Below are 18965 nucleotides of genomic sequence, written 5' to 3' on the forward strand. Positions count from 1 at the left end.
TGTGTATATGGACTTATCTAACTCTGGGGGATACGGTGAATAAACTAAAGTCCCAAAAAGTCGGCGTGTTCCTTTAAGGTGATGATACACAAGGCAAATTTTTGAGCAATGTTGCCGAGTGATTGTTGCTTGGGCACTTTCCCATTGGAAATGGGCAATCAATATCTATCTGGATAATTTAGATCGGTCATGGGCCCTGTGTCTCATCTGGTTGCCCGTTGACGGTAACATCCCTGTGTATCGTCACCTTCAGCCTCGAATAACACGGTTATTTCCTTCTTTTTGTTGTTTTTTCCCCCCATTACTTAGGAATCACACATACGGAGCCATTAAATGAGTTTCCAGATGAAGTAAAAGGTCTTTGATGACAGTACACAATTTCAGATTAATGAAATGGATTTTTTTGGAAAAAGACAATCTGTGTGTGTGAGGAGGCAAAACAAATGTGCTCACCGTCTCTCTCTCTCTCTCTCTCTCTCCCTCCCCTTGGGGTCTCACTAACTACAGCCATGCCTCGGTTTCTTACTTAGAGGATGCAGAATAACAATGCTGAAGCTAAGTGAGGGAGAGATAAGAGGAAATGGAGAGAGAAGAAATGGGAAAAGGGAAGCAAAAGTGCTCGGCTCAGGGTCTCCTTCAGACGTTTATCGCACAAACGCTTACGCATTCTTCAGCCAGCCGGAACTATTCCCTTTATCTAGAAGTAAACGAGATTTTTAGGCTCTGTGGTTGCTAGGGTGTTCTGGTTGGTTGCTTAGTGATATTCTGGTCTTTACACGTGTCTCATGTCTCTTGTTCAATGATATATTTTTTCTGACCACTTATAATTATTATAGCTCTTCTCTCCTCATTTATAGTATGAGCAATAATGCTTCAAAAACACACAAAAAAAACTAAACATACAGAGATATCTCTCCTTGCTGTGTTTCAGGGTGATTTGCAATGTAGAAAGGTTCTGTTCACTGTGATAGTAACAGGATTGCTCAGTCTACCATGAGAGAAAATCTGCAAGGGAACGAGAAAGAATACGGGAAAGTGAGATTATTATTAAATGCATCTGTGAACCAAAACTGGAAGTTGTCTGCAGTTGTTGCCATGGAAATGCCTCAGACTCACTCCCTTATTCTGTGTGTGCGGTCGTGTATGTGTGCACAAAATAAAATGAGTTTATTAAATGTCAGCATTATAGCATTAAACCTTGTTCACAAACTCTCATACTTACCAAGCATGGTGGTAAAACACTGCACTGTGATGTAGAATATATATATATATATATATATATATAACACAACTGTTTTAACATTGATAATAGTAATCAAAAATGTTTCTTGAGCAGCAGATCATCATGATTTCTGAAGGATCATGTGACACTGAAGACTGGAGTAATGATGCTGAAAATTCAGCTTTGATCACAGGAATAAATTACATTTCAAACTATATCTAAATAGAAAACGGCTATTTTAAAAATGTAATAATATTTTACAATATTACAGCTTTTACTGTATTTGTGATCTAATCCTTGCACCCATTATGAGACTTCTTTAAATCTACAGTAATACTTTTGTAAGCTAACTTACCAAAGGAAGGAATAAACACCTTTAATATCTCTTTAATATCTCAATTGTTTCTCCTAAACATCAGTGATATTAATAATAGAGCAAAAAATCTGCCGCACAGATTTCATCACACTTGTAACATTCAAACAATGTCTCAAAACAAGATTCTGCAATCACAGGTCTCAAATCAGTACAGGCTTTTTTTTTAAATAGGCTTGAGATTAATTTCACAGCACTGTACTCTTACTATGTCAACAATCGACTTCATTTCTGCTAAATCAAACAACTTTTTCATTATCAGACGCGTGATGAGTGTGTTTGTGTGCATGCGTGTGTCGCTTCGGTCTCTAGCGGATACAACTTGAGCAGAAATCATCAGCAGTTTTAATTACTTTGATTAAGCTGCGTGATGAGTCTCTGTGTATGTCTGTGTTGGGTTGAAAAGTTAATTATCCACACAGATAGCTGAGAGTGATGAAGACCAAAAGAAGTCAAACTTCAGAAAGGTCACAGAAAGGTTGTTCGTCTGTTTGTGTTTACGTGTAAGAACCAAAAGATAATTTGCAACCAATCAGTATTGTTTCCTCAGGTGAACCGAATGAGAAATTACAATATGCCCTTGACTTTGATTAACCTGATTCATACAAGCATTAAACTTTCATATTCAACAGTTTAATAAGGAATTAAAAATGGCAGACTGTGAATTCACACTGTTCAGGACAGACAGGTACAAACTTCTCAGTTTTACGATGTCATAAAACCTGCAAAAAAAAACACCCCATTTATGTTTTTTTTCTTTTCTTTTTTTTTTGCACTTTTCAGGTAAAAATTATGTTGAATGTGTTATCTTTTTTATTAAGCAGTATAAATATTTTATGCGCAAGAGCAAATTTGCATCTTTATCATGCATATATTTTTTATTTATTTTGGAAATATGCCTGCATGTATATTTTTATTCTTCTTTATTTTTTTTATGCAGTGCTTACTGTTAAATATAAATAAATAAAACCTATTTTAGGACTTTTTAAGTTTTTAAATTTTGCATTGTGATGTTTTTATTTTAACTGAACACATTTTCCCACCAAATTCTGATTATCATAATGCATCAAAATCCTCATTACTGTAATGCAATTTGCATTTGTTATACTTCCATTAATTTATGCAGAAGAAATCCTAATCATGTAATCACTGCATAGAAAGTGTGCTGGAGAAAATATTCTCAATGCACAAAAAAAATAAAACCGTACAAGGCTAGATTTTCATTATGCAATTCTTTTTTCTGTTTGATTTTGTTTGATTTTGTTTGATGTTTGTGGTCGTGTGAGATTCACCATAGCGTGTAACTCTGTTTACCGCCTGTGCCGTCGTGTACTTTGTAGATAAAGACAAAACTGGAGGGCAGAAAAAGAGGTTCCGGATTACAACGGACATCTTCAGGACAAAATAGCTTATACTGACAAAACATACATGGTAAATTGTTCCCATTACTTCTAGAAAAAAAAAATTCCCCAGCTGCTTTATTCCCCATTTGCAAGTCTTTCATTACTGAGGGACATTTGAAGGATTCGAAACGAGCTTTTTTGTCCTTTTTTTTATTCGCTTCACTCTTTTTTTCTCTTGAACTCCCTTGTGACTGAATCTAACCACCCCTTATCACCACAACTTAATGAGCTCCCAAGCATTACCGGCATCAAACACACTCACACACACACACACACTCACACTCACTCACTTTATCAGGCTGGTAGCGTCTACCGTCTATTTAGTTTTCTAGTTCCCCTCAGTCTAATTGTGCATTTATTCTTTTACTCTCTAAAACAGCTCATTAGTGTTTTATATCAGAGAGAGAGAGAGAGAGCGAGAGAGAGAGAGACCTAGTTTTAATGACCTTCAGAAAAGCAGCAAAAAATTATGCAAAGCAAAGTAGGATAAAAAAAAAGATGAATTAAGTAACTGGGAGAAAAGGCCACAGAAAGAGAGCAAAAGAGTCATATCTCGCGTCTTTAATGATGTGTGACTCATCTATGAAAGACTTCTGTAGTGATAAAAACATACGTGCACATATCAAGACATTAGCAATAAAGTGACACAGGGTGAAATGTCAGGGAATGCTAATAATGGACGGGTGAATGATGCTCTTGATCCAGTTTAAAGTGTTTGTGTCTTCAGTATGCACTGAACAATTGTGTCTTCATTAGTTTTGTTGATTGACATAATGATCAGGGAATACTGAACTGAATGGATGAAAACTGAATGAATACTGTAGAGATTCACATTTGCTCACTATTTATTTTACATAACCTTCGTTTGATGGCGTAAATACTTACTTTTACGATGATGGTGTTAATATTGACTTTACCCTTGTGATACTGTAAACATTTACTTGAGTGTAATCCTGTAACTATTTACATGATCTCAAATCAGTGCTGTAACTATTTACATTATCTCTCTGTGAAGCTGTAAACTTACATTAGCTTACTGTGTTGCTGTAAATATTCATAATATAATACAGTAAATATTTAGTTAACATCACTGCAGTCTTGACTAAAACTATTAAAATATATTTTCTGTTGAAATAAAGTTGAAATAATATAAAAAATATATAGATGAAAAACAAACGAAATTCAAAATAATAATAATAATAATAATAAGTTCATGTAATGATCAACATTATTATTATTATTATTATGCATTTTATTTATAGGCGCCTTTCTTGACACTCATCATTAACAAGACAATAACAATATTTAAGTAAAAACAATGAAATACAATACAATTAAAAAAAGACAATGCAGTTGTGATCAGTGTAATGAATAGAGGGGGTACGACTGAGTGATAATATGTAATATGTTACGACTGAGTGATAATATAAGTTTATGGAGGGTTTAATGCGGGAGGCCAAACAAAAGGGAATTGGAGTAATATAAACGAGAAGTGACTAAACTATGAACAAGAATGGCAGTGGAGTGAGGCGTGAGGAAAGGACGCAATGGTTGATGTTTCGAAGATGGTAGTAAGAAGACCGGGTAACATTATTAACATGAGACGTTAAAGATAGGGTGCTATCGAAGATGACACCCAGACTCTTAACCTGATGGGAGGGGGAGATGAAGGAGCTATCAATGGGAATAGAAAAATGATGGAGTTTGTTTAATGTTGATCTTGTACCTATAAGAAGCAATTCTGTATTATTGCTATTTCGTTTGAGGAAGTTTGAAGTGAACCAGGATTTTATGTCAAGAAGACAGTTAGTAAGTAAAAGATGGTGGAAGTTTTGAATTAGGTTTGGTTGAAAGATAGAGCTGGGTGTCATCTGCGTAGCAATGGAAGTGAATCTGATATTTACGGAAGATGTAACCAAGAGGGAGGAGATAAATAATGAACAGCAGGGGCCCCAGGACAGAGCCCTGGGGCACTCCTGTGATGACAGGGACTGAATGAGAGGTAAATTATTTTAACTGAGTGCGGCCTGAGAGATATGAATAAAACCAGTTAAGAGGTGTGTTAGTAATACCAATAGAGGAGAGTCTGTCTAGAAGGATGCTGTGTGAAATTGTATCGAAGGCCGCACTCAAATCAAGCAGAAGGAGAATGGATAGTAAACCAGAGTCGGCAGCTAGGAGAAGGTCATTAGTGATTTTAAGGAGGGCTGTTTCTGTGCTATGAAGAGGTCGGAAACCAGACAGGAATTGTTCTTATAGATTATTGTAGGAAAGATGAGTATGGAGTTGAGCAGCATCTATTTTTTCAAGAATTTTGGAGATGAATGGATGATTTGAAATAGGACGAAAATTATTAAGGTTGTTGGGATCTGAACCAGGTAAAGGGATGGTTCGGAGTAATTTCAAGTACTACTGTAGAAGTTTGGTACCATTCCGGGCATTATTTGTGGGGTAATTTACGAGATACAACCTTGGATCCATTAGCGCCTGCACTAAGCCATTCGGCAGATATCTCTAAATAAGCTCTAACTTTAATAATGTTCGACCAAGGGAAAAAAGCTTCTGGGGGGGGGGGGGGGGGGGGGGGGGTTGAAATTACTCCAAACCATCCCTTTAAGAATTGGAGTTACAGCAGCTGTTTTAAGAGAAGAAGGAACGATTCCAGTGGTAAGAGAAGAGCGAATGATGTCTGTAATGAGAGGGGACAGAAAAGGGACAGTGGCAATTATGTCAACAGAACTATCAAAATAACGTTTTCAACTTATAAGGTTTAAAGGAACCGTATGTAAGAAATGTATTTCAATTAATCATAAAATGGCCCTGATATGTCACTAGACATTAAGAAATCATGTTCATTTCAAATACTTATATCACTGACAACAGTAGTCCGGCCAGGATATTGTCATTTAAAAGTGATAGTTGCAGCCCTCAACTGATGTTGATGTTGTCATGTTGTGTTTTGGCCTGATGCCCCACCCTCCACCTATCTACCAATCACGAAGTCAGTAGTGTTTCGGCATCCGGGTTGCCAGCTCTGCTCTAGTTACCACAGCTGCAGCTACAAACGTGTCGGATAAAAAAATGTCTAACGTTACGAAACCTAAAAGACCTCCTTATGAATCCGAAATACGCAAAACATCTCTCATGAAGCATACCCATACACAAAAGAATTGTATTTGAAATATATTTTCTGGATATGTTTTGGAATATATGCAAATATTTGAAATTGGCCCAATAAATATATTTCATACTTATATTTCATATATTTTTGTTATATTTCAGAATATATTTCAATGTATTTGGAATATATGCCACATATATTTTTGACACTTTTGGGGACCCGTACAGAAAAAAATACATTGAAATATATTCTGAAATATAACAAAAATATATGAAATATAAGTAGGAAATATATTTATTGGGCCAATTTCAAATATGTGCATATATTCCAAAACATATCCAGAAAATATATTTCTTTTGTGTATGGGTAAACATAATTAACAGAAAAAAAACTTACTGTGTAGGACTCGTCACTTGCCATTGGAAGCTCCTTGTAGCAGCCTACGTTCCTGCTGGATCCTGCAGCCTAACTGGCAACCTCGAGTCAGGGGGGAGGGGGAAGGGATACACCGCTCTACAGTAATTTGAAAGTGATTGCAGTACCAGTTTTGGCCACAATCTTACATACAGCTCCTTTAATAAAATCAATAAATCATAATTTTAACTTGCAACCATGCATGATACATTTATTTAAGTTGTAGCAGGTCACCTTAACTTCTGTTTATGTAGTGTTGTAGTAGTTTTAAACTGTGACACACACACAAAATTATAGACGCAAAAGGTGCAATTCAATGTGCATTTAATCTGTTTAATTAGCTGCTTATCATCCAGAACAATCTACGACTGTATGACAATCCTTACAACAGCTAAATAACATGTAGGTTTATAAATGTACTTTTTTTTTATTTTTTTTTATAAAAAAACACCAACTATTGTAGGTTGATATTCCAAGTTCGTTTGAACAACTTTTATAACCATGAAACAGTCCTATAAAAAGAGCAAAATCCATTATCATTAAACTGTTTTATGATTGCTATTATCTCATACTAACCACAACAGAGAACTCCTTCAGATTATATCATATTCTTTTCGTCTGTTCTTGAGTTTGTTTTTGATGAGAAACCTCAGACATTAACATTAACTGCTCTATACCACCTAGATCACTATCTAATGCATCCTATGTAAACATACACTTTAATTTAAGACTAAAAAAGAGTCTCTTTAGAAGTTAGTTAATTGATCGTTTGTTCTCTGATACAAAAGAAGCTACAAATTAGCACTACCTGACGAAACACAGTCACAATGTTCTAGAGAGCAGATGCTCTCGTGTTCTTGAAATGATCCCTTGAGGCTTTGCTTACCTAAATGACTCTTTATACGAGAACTCGGAAGACGGGTCTCGGTTGAGCCGTTAAGATCGCCACTTTTCTTCAGAAATCTCATAGAAAGGTGTTTGAATGCACACTTCAAATACAAAGATGCATAATAAAATCCCTGTGATCTATGGAGACTGTGTCTTTACTCTCGAAGATTGTTTAAAAGTCCTGTGTCTCTGTGGAAGTTCTTCTAGGCAGTCTCCAGGTAATCGTGGATTTTCCAGTTTTCTCGTAAAACTAAAAAAAATCCAGTATAAAATATATCTTCTTCTTCTATTGGTGCACATGTATGATTCTGTCGTAGGCTGGTTCAAAAGTCACGTGATGACGAGCCTCCGTGGAGAAAAGACGGCGATCCGTATATTCACACCATCAGTGTACTTCCCTGTTTGCCGAGTTTCAGTGCACTATTGAAAAGTTAAAAGGATAGTTCACCCTAAAATAAAAACTAAGTCATCATTTACTCACCCTGGTGTTGCATTTCTCAACATTTCCCATTTTCGTTTAGTAGTAAAGTACTAAAATAACTAAAACTATAGACATTTAAAAAACCAACAAAAATGATTAAAACCTTACCTAAAATTAAAAATATGACGATCTATTATAGTATATCAATGATACTAAAATAGCACTACAACAGAAGTCTATACACTATATTCTAGCCTAAGTCTTGTAAAGCCACACGTCCATCAGCTTTGAGTGCGTATCTCTCAAATATCATTCAATTTAAATCAAGATGGATCAAATTTGATGTCAATGACCATCAATGCATCTTCTCTTTTAGAAAATGTGTGCAAAAATCGTACAACTCAGTACCTTATCTACTCCTAAAAGGTGTATATTAGTAACTTACACAAATGATATGCATTTTAGGGCTAGATATGTTACAAAATTGTTCCTTTATGGGTACTGCCTCAGTCACAAGCTAAAGGTATGATTTTTCACATTCTTTCTGACAGTGAAGATGTATTTTTGAAGCAAAAATCAGCATCAATGCAATTTTTGGTTAACAATGACTTTTCCTCACATAAATCTATCATATGGCTTTAGAGGACTCAGACTATGGTACTTTGATGTGATTTCAGGATCTTGACATCTAAAGCACCCATTATGGAGCATTGTGCAGTATTTCTTCATTCGTGTTCAATGCAAGAAAGTACGGAGCCCCTAAAGGGACAAGGCGATGGGGGAAAAAATATGAGATGGGAGGAAAATGTATTTTTCAGTGCTTTTGCATTCACACCCAAGTGTTTTGCGTTTCCCTGAGAAACTTTGCATTCACACACCTTTTGAGGTCTTTGCAAGTGAACGCAAAGGTTCTCAGGGGAACACAAAAGTTTTGCGAGCGAACGCAAAGTTTGTTTCTAGGGGGAACGCAAAGTTTCTCGGTCAAACGCAAAAGTTTTGGAAGATAACGGAAAAGTATTGACATATTTCCCATCTCATATTTTCCCCTCACCATGTCCCTTTAGGGACTCCATAAGAAAGAAAGACATGTTATTGTTTTTTGAGTGAACTATTCTTTTAAATTAAAAGCAATTATGTTAAATTCAGTATGTTTTTCCTTGCAAAACTAAATAATTTCTAGAGCTAAAGTGACCTACCAAAGTTATTTTGATCCTGTCGATCTTCTTTTCCTCTAAATTAGTGAGGTTTCACAGTCACAGAGTAATAGTTTTGCTAGTTCTTAATAGCCTACGGCGTTCTTGTCATTCTTGTGCAAGCGTTTTTCCAGTAGTTCTCCTGAAGTAATATTGCTACCAGTTTCGCAGCTGTCCAGTGAAACTCGTACACTTTTGAGACCCAGTTTTGTCTTCATACACAAATCTCAATAGGAGTGGTCATCATCACTTTGCTCTTGTCTTGGCGGTTGGGCGACGGGCTTTTGGAGGACTCTTCCCTTGAGGAATGTGGTTCCGACAGGATGCTACGTTTGAGGGGGGTGGGGCGTAGACAGGAAGTGCCTGAAGGGGGGGAGGGCTCTGTGTGTCTGTGGGCGGAGCAACGTGAGGCTCCTCCCCTCGGGGCCCTACAGGACGCTCTGCGGCGATGATGATTCAGCAGGTCGTATTTAAGGAAGTAAAACACCTCTTTAACGCCACAGCGCCGCTCCGGCTCCAACGCCAATAGCCGGCCGAACATGCGTAACGCATCATCAGAGAAACGCCTCCACTGGGAGGGAACGGCTCCTGGAGGACACGCCCCCTGTTGCCAGCGCTGAAATTCCGAAAAGAATGCGTCGCTTGGCAACGCCGCTTCCCACGGGAAGTTTCCCGTGAGCATGCAGAAGAGCAGAACTCCGAAAGCCCACACGTCCTGGGTCGTCGCCACGACGATGCCATCCGAAACCGAGGCCTGGCACACCTCGGCTGCAGTGTATGGGATGGTGCCGCTGATCCGCTTGATCCGGCTGCCCGCCCGCCGTGTCATTCCCAAATCTGCCAATTTCACACGCCGGCAGTCGCGGTCGAAAAGCAGAACGTTTTCTGGCTTCACGTCACGATGGACGAGACTCTTGCTGTGCATGAAATCCAGAGCCAAACCCAGTTGCTGAACACAGCGTTTGACCATCTCCTCCGGCAGGCCGGCCTGAAAACACACGGGAACACAAGATGGCACAGTTTAGAGCTGAGGAGGTATAGAGAGTATATAAGCTCATAATCTGTAAAGGAGGAAGTAGAAACTTATAGTTGATTCACCGTGTTTTCTATAATCAAAAGCAGGATCAAACAGCCTGTAGAACTGCACAGATGTATGCAGAATTAACATAGGCTATACCTATCAATCATAAAGTTATACAAATTCCCTGTGCATGTTTTGGATATAAAATTTTTTGGCCATATTTCCCCCCCAAAATAGCACAGAAAATGTGAAAAAAGAACGATACATACAGATAGTTGGTTTTCTGTACTGTTCATGTCATCCAGACTAAATCATATTGAGTTCGGTATGAGTTTTTAAAATGTTTTTGAAAGAAGTCTTTTCTGCTTACCAAGACTGATCAAAAATACAGTAAAATTGTGAAATATTATTACAGTTTAAAGTAGCTGTTTTCTATTGCAGTATATAGTAACATGTAATTTATTCCTGTGATCAAAGCTGAATTTTCAGCATCATTATTTTGGGTTGAAACATGTGACAAGCTGTGTGTGCGTTCAGGATTCTGACACACTGAAATACTGATACAGGTGTTGAACAGGTGATATGAGGCGCAGTGATACCTGAGGTGGGATGATGTCGAACAGGTCTCCCGCGGGCGCGTACTCCTGGCCGAACACGTAGCTGTCCTCCGTCTCAAACAGGACGTTCAGGACTTTGATGATAAACGGACTGCAGCCCAGAGCCGCCGTCAGACTGTACTCGCGCAGGAAACTACGCAGCTTCGTCTTGTTCTTACTCACGTACTTCAGAGCCAGTTTAGTTCCTGCCAATACACAAAACAGCGATGAATGAAACATCATGATGCATCAAGATCTCTCTATGTGAATATAGAGAAGCATTTTTTGGAGCTTGACAGTAGCTGTGTCTGAAATCGCTCCCTATCCACTATATAGTGCACTATTTAGGGTGTCGGCCATTTTGTAGTGGTGTCCGAATTCTGAGTGAACGACATCATTCCCTACATTCGTTCACTACTTTTACCCACAATCCTCTCTGAATTCGAGTGTACATCCGATGTACACTTGCTGAGACACTAGCTGTGTCTGAAACCGCTCACTCGTTCACTCATTCACTAATCCCTACATAGTGAATGGCAGTTGAGTGCACTACACCAGCAAAGAGTGAACGAAAATGAGTGAGCGAATTCGGACGCTGACATAATTATCACGCGCCAGAGAGCTCTGACAATTTCGTCATAAACATTACCTACCCATCTTTAATATTTCCTTTTTTGGCTGTATGAATTGTATGTAACAATTGTATGTATGTATTTTTCACGTTTATTGCGTTATTTGATAAAAATAAAAAAGATAATAAAAACACTTGCTTGTCATATTTATTTACTTTTTACATTTATATGTGAAAATAAAAGAGAACAAAACACTACACAACACATTTGTTTATTCAAATATAGATATAACGGTATATATATATAAATAAATAACCAGGCGTCTGGTCTTATAAATGATTGTTTTCTATATCGCGTGCGCCGTTGCCATGGTGACATTGTTGTTTATTTTTCATTCGCGCTCTATCGCCTTATTGTGTTGGATTGTGGGAAATAGTGTCTCAGCAAGTGTACATCGGATGTACACTCGAATTCAGAGAGGATTGTGGGTAAAAGTAGTGAACGAATGTAGGGAATGATGTCGTTCACTCAGAATTCGGACACCACTACAAAATGGCCGACACCCTAAATAGTGCACTATATAGTGGATAGGGAGCGATTTCAGACACAGCTACTATTTCCCACAATCCAACACGATAAGGCGATAGAGCGCGAATGAAAAATAAACAACAATGTCACCATGGCAACGGTGAAAACAATCATTTATAACACCAGACGCCTGGTTATTTATTTATATATATATATACCGTTATATCTATATTTGAATAAACAAATGTGTTGTGTAGTGTTTTGTTCTCTTTTATTTTCACATATAAATGTAAAAAGTAAATAAATATGACAAGCAAGGGTTTTTTTTTTTCTTTTTTTTATCAAATAACGCAATAAACGTGAAAAATATATACATACAATTGTTACATACAATTCATACAGCCAAAAAAGGAAATATTAAAGATGGGTAGGTAATGTTTATGACGAAATTGTCCGAGCTCTCTGGCGCGTGATAATTAGCTATGTCAGCGTCCGAATTCGCTCACTCATTTTCGTTCACTCTGGTGTAGTGCACTCAACTGCCATTCACTATGTAGGGATTAGTAAATGAGTGAACGAGTGAGCGGTTTCAGACACAGCTAGTGTCTATCTACATTCACTTCCATTGTATGGAAAGGAGCAGCCAGGAGATTATGCAAAATCTCTTTTGTTTTGGTTCCACTGAAAAGACGGGAAAAACCCCCGGCACTGCCTCATTTTCATCCAGACTCACCCTGTGTCCGATGCACACACAAGTCGACTTTGCCGTAGGTGCCCTTCCCCAAAGCAGCGATCAGCTCATACTGCTGTTCTACCTCTGAGGCGGAGAGAGACGTGATGGACAGCGCCTGCATGTCCTCGACCGGAGCCCCGCTCGTCTCACTGCCCCGTCCCGCTGCGAGAACACCCACCTGGGCACTGAGAAACACACACACACACATCATCTCACATGCACTGACAGACTTATTTCAAGAGGAGGTGTGTCCTGAGGCCAGATTCACACAGCTTAGTAAGCTCTTGCTTAGTAATTTTGTCTCGTTTTCCATTAAAAGATCTCAAAATTCCTAAATCAAGATATATTTACTTGAGAAGCAAAATGACTTAAGATATTAACCCCTGGTTTCACAGACGAGGCTTAAGCTTATTCCAGACTAACACGCATGTTTGAGCTGTTTGACTGAAAGCAACTTGCACTGAAATATCTTAAAATATGCCACTCTGTCTCAAGATGCACATCAGTAATGTTTTTTTCTAAGGCATGTTTATAAAAGCTTCTTCCCAAGTAAATATATCTTTTTTTTTTTTTTTTGTTAAAACATTTCTTACGATTTTTTGTGTATTTGCGAATATATTTGTAATCTCTGATGCTGTTCGGTTTTACGCTTTATTTATTTACATTTTTTAACTTTATTGGAATGATACGAAACTCAGTTAAGGTTTCGGCACTTGCTAGGTGAACAAAAAAATTATTATGGACATGATTCGAAAATTCTAGATTTACCAGTTTAAATTTCATTTCAGGTCTATGCTTATAAAGTCATTAACAGCTAATAAATGGATCATAACTATTCCATAAATATAATTTGGTACCATAAAATCCCCTAAAAATAACAAATATTGAACAGAAATAATAAAATAAAAATATATGAGAAAAAAAAAATGGGTTATCTGATTGTATGGCCATTCTTGTTGAAGATTTGCTGATCAAAATCCCCTCAAAGGTCATCTTTTTTGTGCTGTATGCAAATTGCCTTAATAATAATAAGCATGCACACTATTTTTGGAGTCATGTTTTCTAATGTATTTTAAATAGTTATTAATAGCGGTTCGTTGCATTCACAGCCGCCCCCTCGGTTGAAATCATGTTGTGTGTGTGTGTGTGTGTCTGGGTGTTCGTCACCACCTTTCGGCCCGCTAGCGACGGCCCTGCTCGCTTGCACTGATGCTTTGACTGAGTGGAAAAGTACCGGTATCATGTGAGGAGAACACTAAAGATTAATATATAGAAGTGCCGGCCCACTTCAAGCTCTGTTCTGAAGAATGTTTTGTGAGACCGGCCCCTGGTGAGTAACTCTCTCCTGGTGTTACAGACCTCCTTGATGACGTCTTTTATCTTTTGCTCTGTTTATTCTTCTCCCTCTACCGCTCGTGTCCTTATTTCTTTCCTCTTGTCAGCACTTCTACACTCCGACGAAGCAGTCAAATCTCTGTGAATATTTCAACAGCAGCAAAGGGCACTGACTGACGCCCCGCAGAGCTCACGGGAATAAAGCAGTGACCTAGAATGAGTCCTCATGTTATCAGCATCATGCATAGTGACAGCGCAAGACCCTCCGCTGAGCATCACTGCTACACAACAACAACAACAGATGACCTTAAGATGACCTCTCAGAAGTTCTGATGTGCAGAACCCCTGCTATCCAGGACACTTTAGCCCCTGACTGAGAAACAAATGAGAAATCGATTCAGGAACGTTCTCATTTCCTCTAGAGGTCATCGTCTACCTCGGCTAGATACCTGTTATTTTTACTGCATTAACCCACCTGTCGTTCTCTCCCGCCCTTCATTCTCTACCTCAACCGGTTGAGCACTGAGAATTTAGGAATTTCCCTTCCCAATTTCAATTGAAATAGCCATAACACACTGGATATTGAATGGGAATGACAGGAAAATGAATTTCCAGAAGGACAATTGGAAGAAATGCACATTAATCCTACAGAACAACAACAACAAAATGAGCTGGAACAGAAACTTTCCATTTTATAAAGCTGCTTGATGTTAATTAGCTCCATTTTGAAGACTTTGAAGTAAATTTTATATATATATTTATATATATTATGGAAAGAAATAGCCCATATATTTTGTGTATGACTTCAGTTTGCTTTCTCTGAAAGGAAATTTGATGTAGGATTTATTTTGAAACATTTTTCACTCAGATATTGCAAGTAAATTTCACAAATAATAAGAAATAAATGGCAAGTAAAACATGAAATTCTGAAGAGGTGTTTTCTTGTAAAAATGCACTCCAATAATCAGTTTAATTTACTGATATATAACTTTGAAAAGTCTTGAATGCACTTTTCTATAGTAAATCATAATTGCCCCACTTAATAAACGGGACAATTTGTTCCTAAATTTTATCCCAAGTTCAACACCTGAAGGTGACCTTTGACCTGCCCTCCCTCACAGGTCACACTCATTTCACACTCAACATTCTTGCTTATACTTACATGTTTTTTAAAACGCTAAATGCATCAGCATTACACAAAATAAAACAGTTCTGAATTCATTCTCATTAAACTCTATTCCTTTTTTATACTTGTTTTAATTCATTTATTTACTGTAGCATTTTTGTCTACCCACTTTCTCCTCTATTCCCCCTTCATTTCCTTTCTTTTTTCACCTCATTCAGTAACTTCACATGCTTTGTGGATATTATAAATGTTAACAAACACGCCTATAATTTCAGACCCTGGAGACATCAACAAGAATGCCTGAATGCACGCCGTGCCGCCAACAGTGCAAAACAAACAGTTGAGCCCTCAGCGGTCTTCAGACAAAAGAAATCAATACAGGCGTCAGGCTTCAGTTTCCCAGCGATGACCTGACGAAGGAGATCTCCAGGACTCACCTGCTGGTGCCCTCTCTCTCTCCCTCATGTTCCTGCATCCAAACGGCGCGTCTACCAGCTCATTCCCCCCAGAAAAGCATGATCTTCAATCACAAAGAATGAGTTTCCTCAGCGTTCCTGAAGGACGTCTGGCTCAGAGCTCTGTCTCACACACACACACACACTGCTCTGCTCTACATCCTCAGCTTTGCTTTCCAGTCCTGCGCTCATGTGGAAAAATCACAGTCCTGTTCAGTGTTTCCTTTGTGAAGGTTCTGCTGGAGCACGAGGAGAGAGGAGCTTGTGTGTGTGTTCAGTCATCAGTGATGTACAGTGTGTGTGTGTGAGAGAGAGAGAGAGAGAGGGGAGGGGGTTGTATCTGTGCGTGAATGACCTACTTCATTGCGTTTGCGCTCCTGGATGCTGGAAGAACGGCGTCTGTGTCTCGCAGCATCCAGGGTCCTTTAGGGATGTGAGATGTGCTCAGCCAATGGCCTGTGTTCACATGATCACAGAAGCCCTCGAGCCAGCAGCGTCCCGGCATCCAGGCTTCATTTTCACCCACAATTTAATGCAGAACATCAAACCTATTTTTAGATCTTTCTCGCATTCTGTGACATTCAAGCACAGTTTCCTTCCAAGTTCTTATTCCTGTACTGTGTACTGTTTTTTTTGTTAGTCGAGATACATATTTTTATAAATAGGTTTTCATGTTTTTATTTTAATTTTAGGTATTTTTTATACATTTGTCATTTTTATTAGTTTTCTTTTTTTTATAGTCGGCTGAAATGGAAGGGATAGTCTTTTCTTCCCTATTGTGACGTATAGACGAGTAAAACAGCTTCTCGAACAAGAACAAATGTAGGGCGGGGCTTGATTTTGTCCGTGGGGATTTGATTGGATGGTTGTGGTTTGCTATTGGTGGATCTGACGTGAGTGACAGGCTGCCCCACCCTCACACCAGTAAACACATCATCAGAGAAGAGACAGAGAATGTCTAATATGGCGAGAAGTTTCACTCTCACTACACTTCCGGCTTCTGAACTGGTTGCAGTTCCACTCTGATTCCATATGAGGGCGCTCACAGGACGAGTGCAGAATGAATGGAGGTCAATGGCGGTATACCGCTCAAAATCCACTTTTCTCAGGATATAATTTTTTGTCTAGTAATTTGAATGTTGTATTCGAAAGGAGATGCAAAGAAATTACACATTGCTGGGTGTTAGATTTTTTAGAGTCACTTATTTGCTTTAAAAAAGTCTTTCAAAATGTCAATGACGTCAGAATGCTGACGTCATTAGCAGAATGCTAGCGTGTTATGGGCAACAACAACTCAACCTGTAAGAAATCAAAACGACATAAGTACTCGTTCATTCAACTTTCGACCTAAAACCCATGTTGAACTTGCAAAATCTACAATCACATCTGAGATTTCTCAACGGCAATCGGGTGAAAGAGACAAATTTAGCCGTCTAGCCCCATTGACTCCCATTCATTTTGCACTCATGGCGAGCGCCCCCAGTGGAACTCTGGTGGTACTACAACCAAAATTCGGTACAATAGGACTTAATAGGGAGTGGACAGGCTCTCCGTAGACGGGCTCTGGAAGAGATGTCGCTGCAAGAGGAAAGGTAAGATATTTAGACTAAAGATTATGAGGCACATGAATTTAAAAAATAATTATGTGCACAGATAAATCTTTTATAATAAATGCTGCGATATTCCATAAAAACAAGAATTGTCAGTTTTAATGTCATGGTGACTTAAAATATGTCTATAGGTTTTATAAATTATTTCAGTTTTTCATTAGATTCTCATTAATGTAATACAATAATGAAAAATCATGTTTATTACTACAATTAAATTAAAGGCACCACAACAAATATCATCATGATGCATCAAAATTTCCCGTTGACATTCATTGTTTAGAATGTTCGTTATTCAAAACCTAACCGACCACAGTGACATCATTGTGATATTTACATACTGCATTGTGATTGGCTTTTTTTTTTTTAATGATCTAATATAGTGTAACAGACGGGGTAAAGAAGTAAATGTGCATTTATGCATTTGGCAGATTATCCAAAGCGACTTACACTGCATTCAAGGTGTTAAACCTCAGCCTAAAACGAACATTTCAGGAAATGTAAATCTAGTAAAATAACACTGTCGTTTCCACACATTCACAATAATGGAAAGAAACCGTTATAAACATCCTTCTGAAAGCCCAAATGCAGAGTAATCTCACCTCTCCTTTGTGTTACGCCTCCGTTTCTTTTCATTACGCTTTCTCTCATCTTGAGCTTGCACACTTTTTGTCCTAGTTTAAGTTGCTGTCTCCTCACTTTATCCAGGTCGGCATGTTTTTTTTGGAAACACTGTCTTATAAAATATGGGCTTGAACGTGGAATCCTGCTGCAAATGTCTGCCCAGTAAGCCCATGTTTATGCACAATAATTATTTTATAATATGACATAACATTGTGAGGTAACTACTTTGGTATTAATCTTGTGCATTTATAAACTTATATAAACAATACTAATGCTAAAAAATATATAATTACATTGAAATATATAAATGATTACAAAAAATTATAATTATTATGTTAATAATTTATTAATGATTAATTAATGATTTATTAATAATTAATTAATGATTAATTTAGTTATTAATTAGTGATATAACAATTATAATATAATTGCTTATATATATATAAATATATATATATATATATATATATAATGTTATTATATGCCACCTAATAAATTATAATTACAATAAAAATATAAAGTTATTACAAAAATATAATTATTATTAAACATTCTATCCATTTATTTTTGTAATTATTATAATTATTGTTGTTGAGAGTATACATTATCTTTTTTAACAACGATGATGACAATTATTATTATGGTTATATTGCTGTAATATAGTTTATTTTATATAATAAACTATATTTTTCGTATATATATATATATATATATATATATATATATATAAATTATTTAAAATAGTAATATATATTATATTATTTGTAATATAATATCATACCATACTATTATTAATATAATATTAATATCAATAATTATTATTATTATGTACACAACCATTATAATATATTAATAATAGTACGTAATATTTGTAAATAATAACTGTTAAGTATTATTATACTTACTAAATAAGTAGTAGTATTATTACAGGATAAATATTATGTAAATACCCTTATTAATAAACATAAAAAATATATATTTTATCAATGTGTTCAAGCCTGTTTTGCATGCCGGTGCACAAGCAGCGTCACGTGACTCTCTCTCCACAGAGGCCTGTTGTCTCAGTCTCTGTCTCTCGTCCTGACGTCCCTCCTTAAATGAAATCTGTACATATATGAAGGAAGATTTCTGGTTTATATACTCGCTTTTATGCATTTATTAAGAATTGATAAGCAGCACTTTGAGGATCTTCTCAGTCTTGTTCTCGCTGATTGACCGCAAGCTCACTCAGAGGTCGTAGATTTCTCGAGAACATTTATAAGTTCTTCAGTTCTGAAATTAATAGACAAAACTGAAGTTCACGGATTTCATGCTGAATGTCATTGCCATATTT

The 18965-nt window shown here is 37.2% G+C and overlaps 1 protein-coding gene across 1 annotated transcript; it reads right to left on the minus strand.

The window, feature by feature from the left end:
• Positions 1 to 6857: 6857 nt before the first annotated feature.
• On the minus strand, positions 6858 to 15587 carry sbk1 (SH3 domain binding kinase 1). The gene is made up of 4 exons (XM_084399552.1): positions 15384 to 15587; positions 12486 to 12670; positions 10656 to 10858; positions 6858 to 10023 (listed from the first exon to the last, which is right to left on the minus strand). The coding sequence occupies exons 1-4, from the start codon at positions 15419 to 15421 to the stop codon at positions 9250 to 9252; spliced, it is 1200 nt and encodes a 399-aa protein (XP_084255678.1). The 5' UTR covers positions 15422 to 15587; the 3' UTR covers positions 6858 to 9249.
• Positions 15588 to 18965: the final 3378 nt, after the last annotated feature.

This window comes from Rutilus rutilus, assembly GCF_951802725.1.
Source record: "Rutilus rutilus genome assembly, chromosome: 24".
Classification (NCBI taxonomy): domain Eukaryota; kingdom Metazoa; phylum Chordata; class Actinopteri; order Cypriniformes; family Leuciscidae; genus Rutilus; species Rutilus rutilus.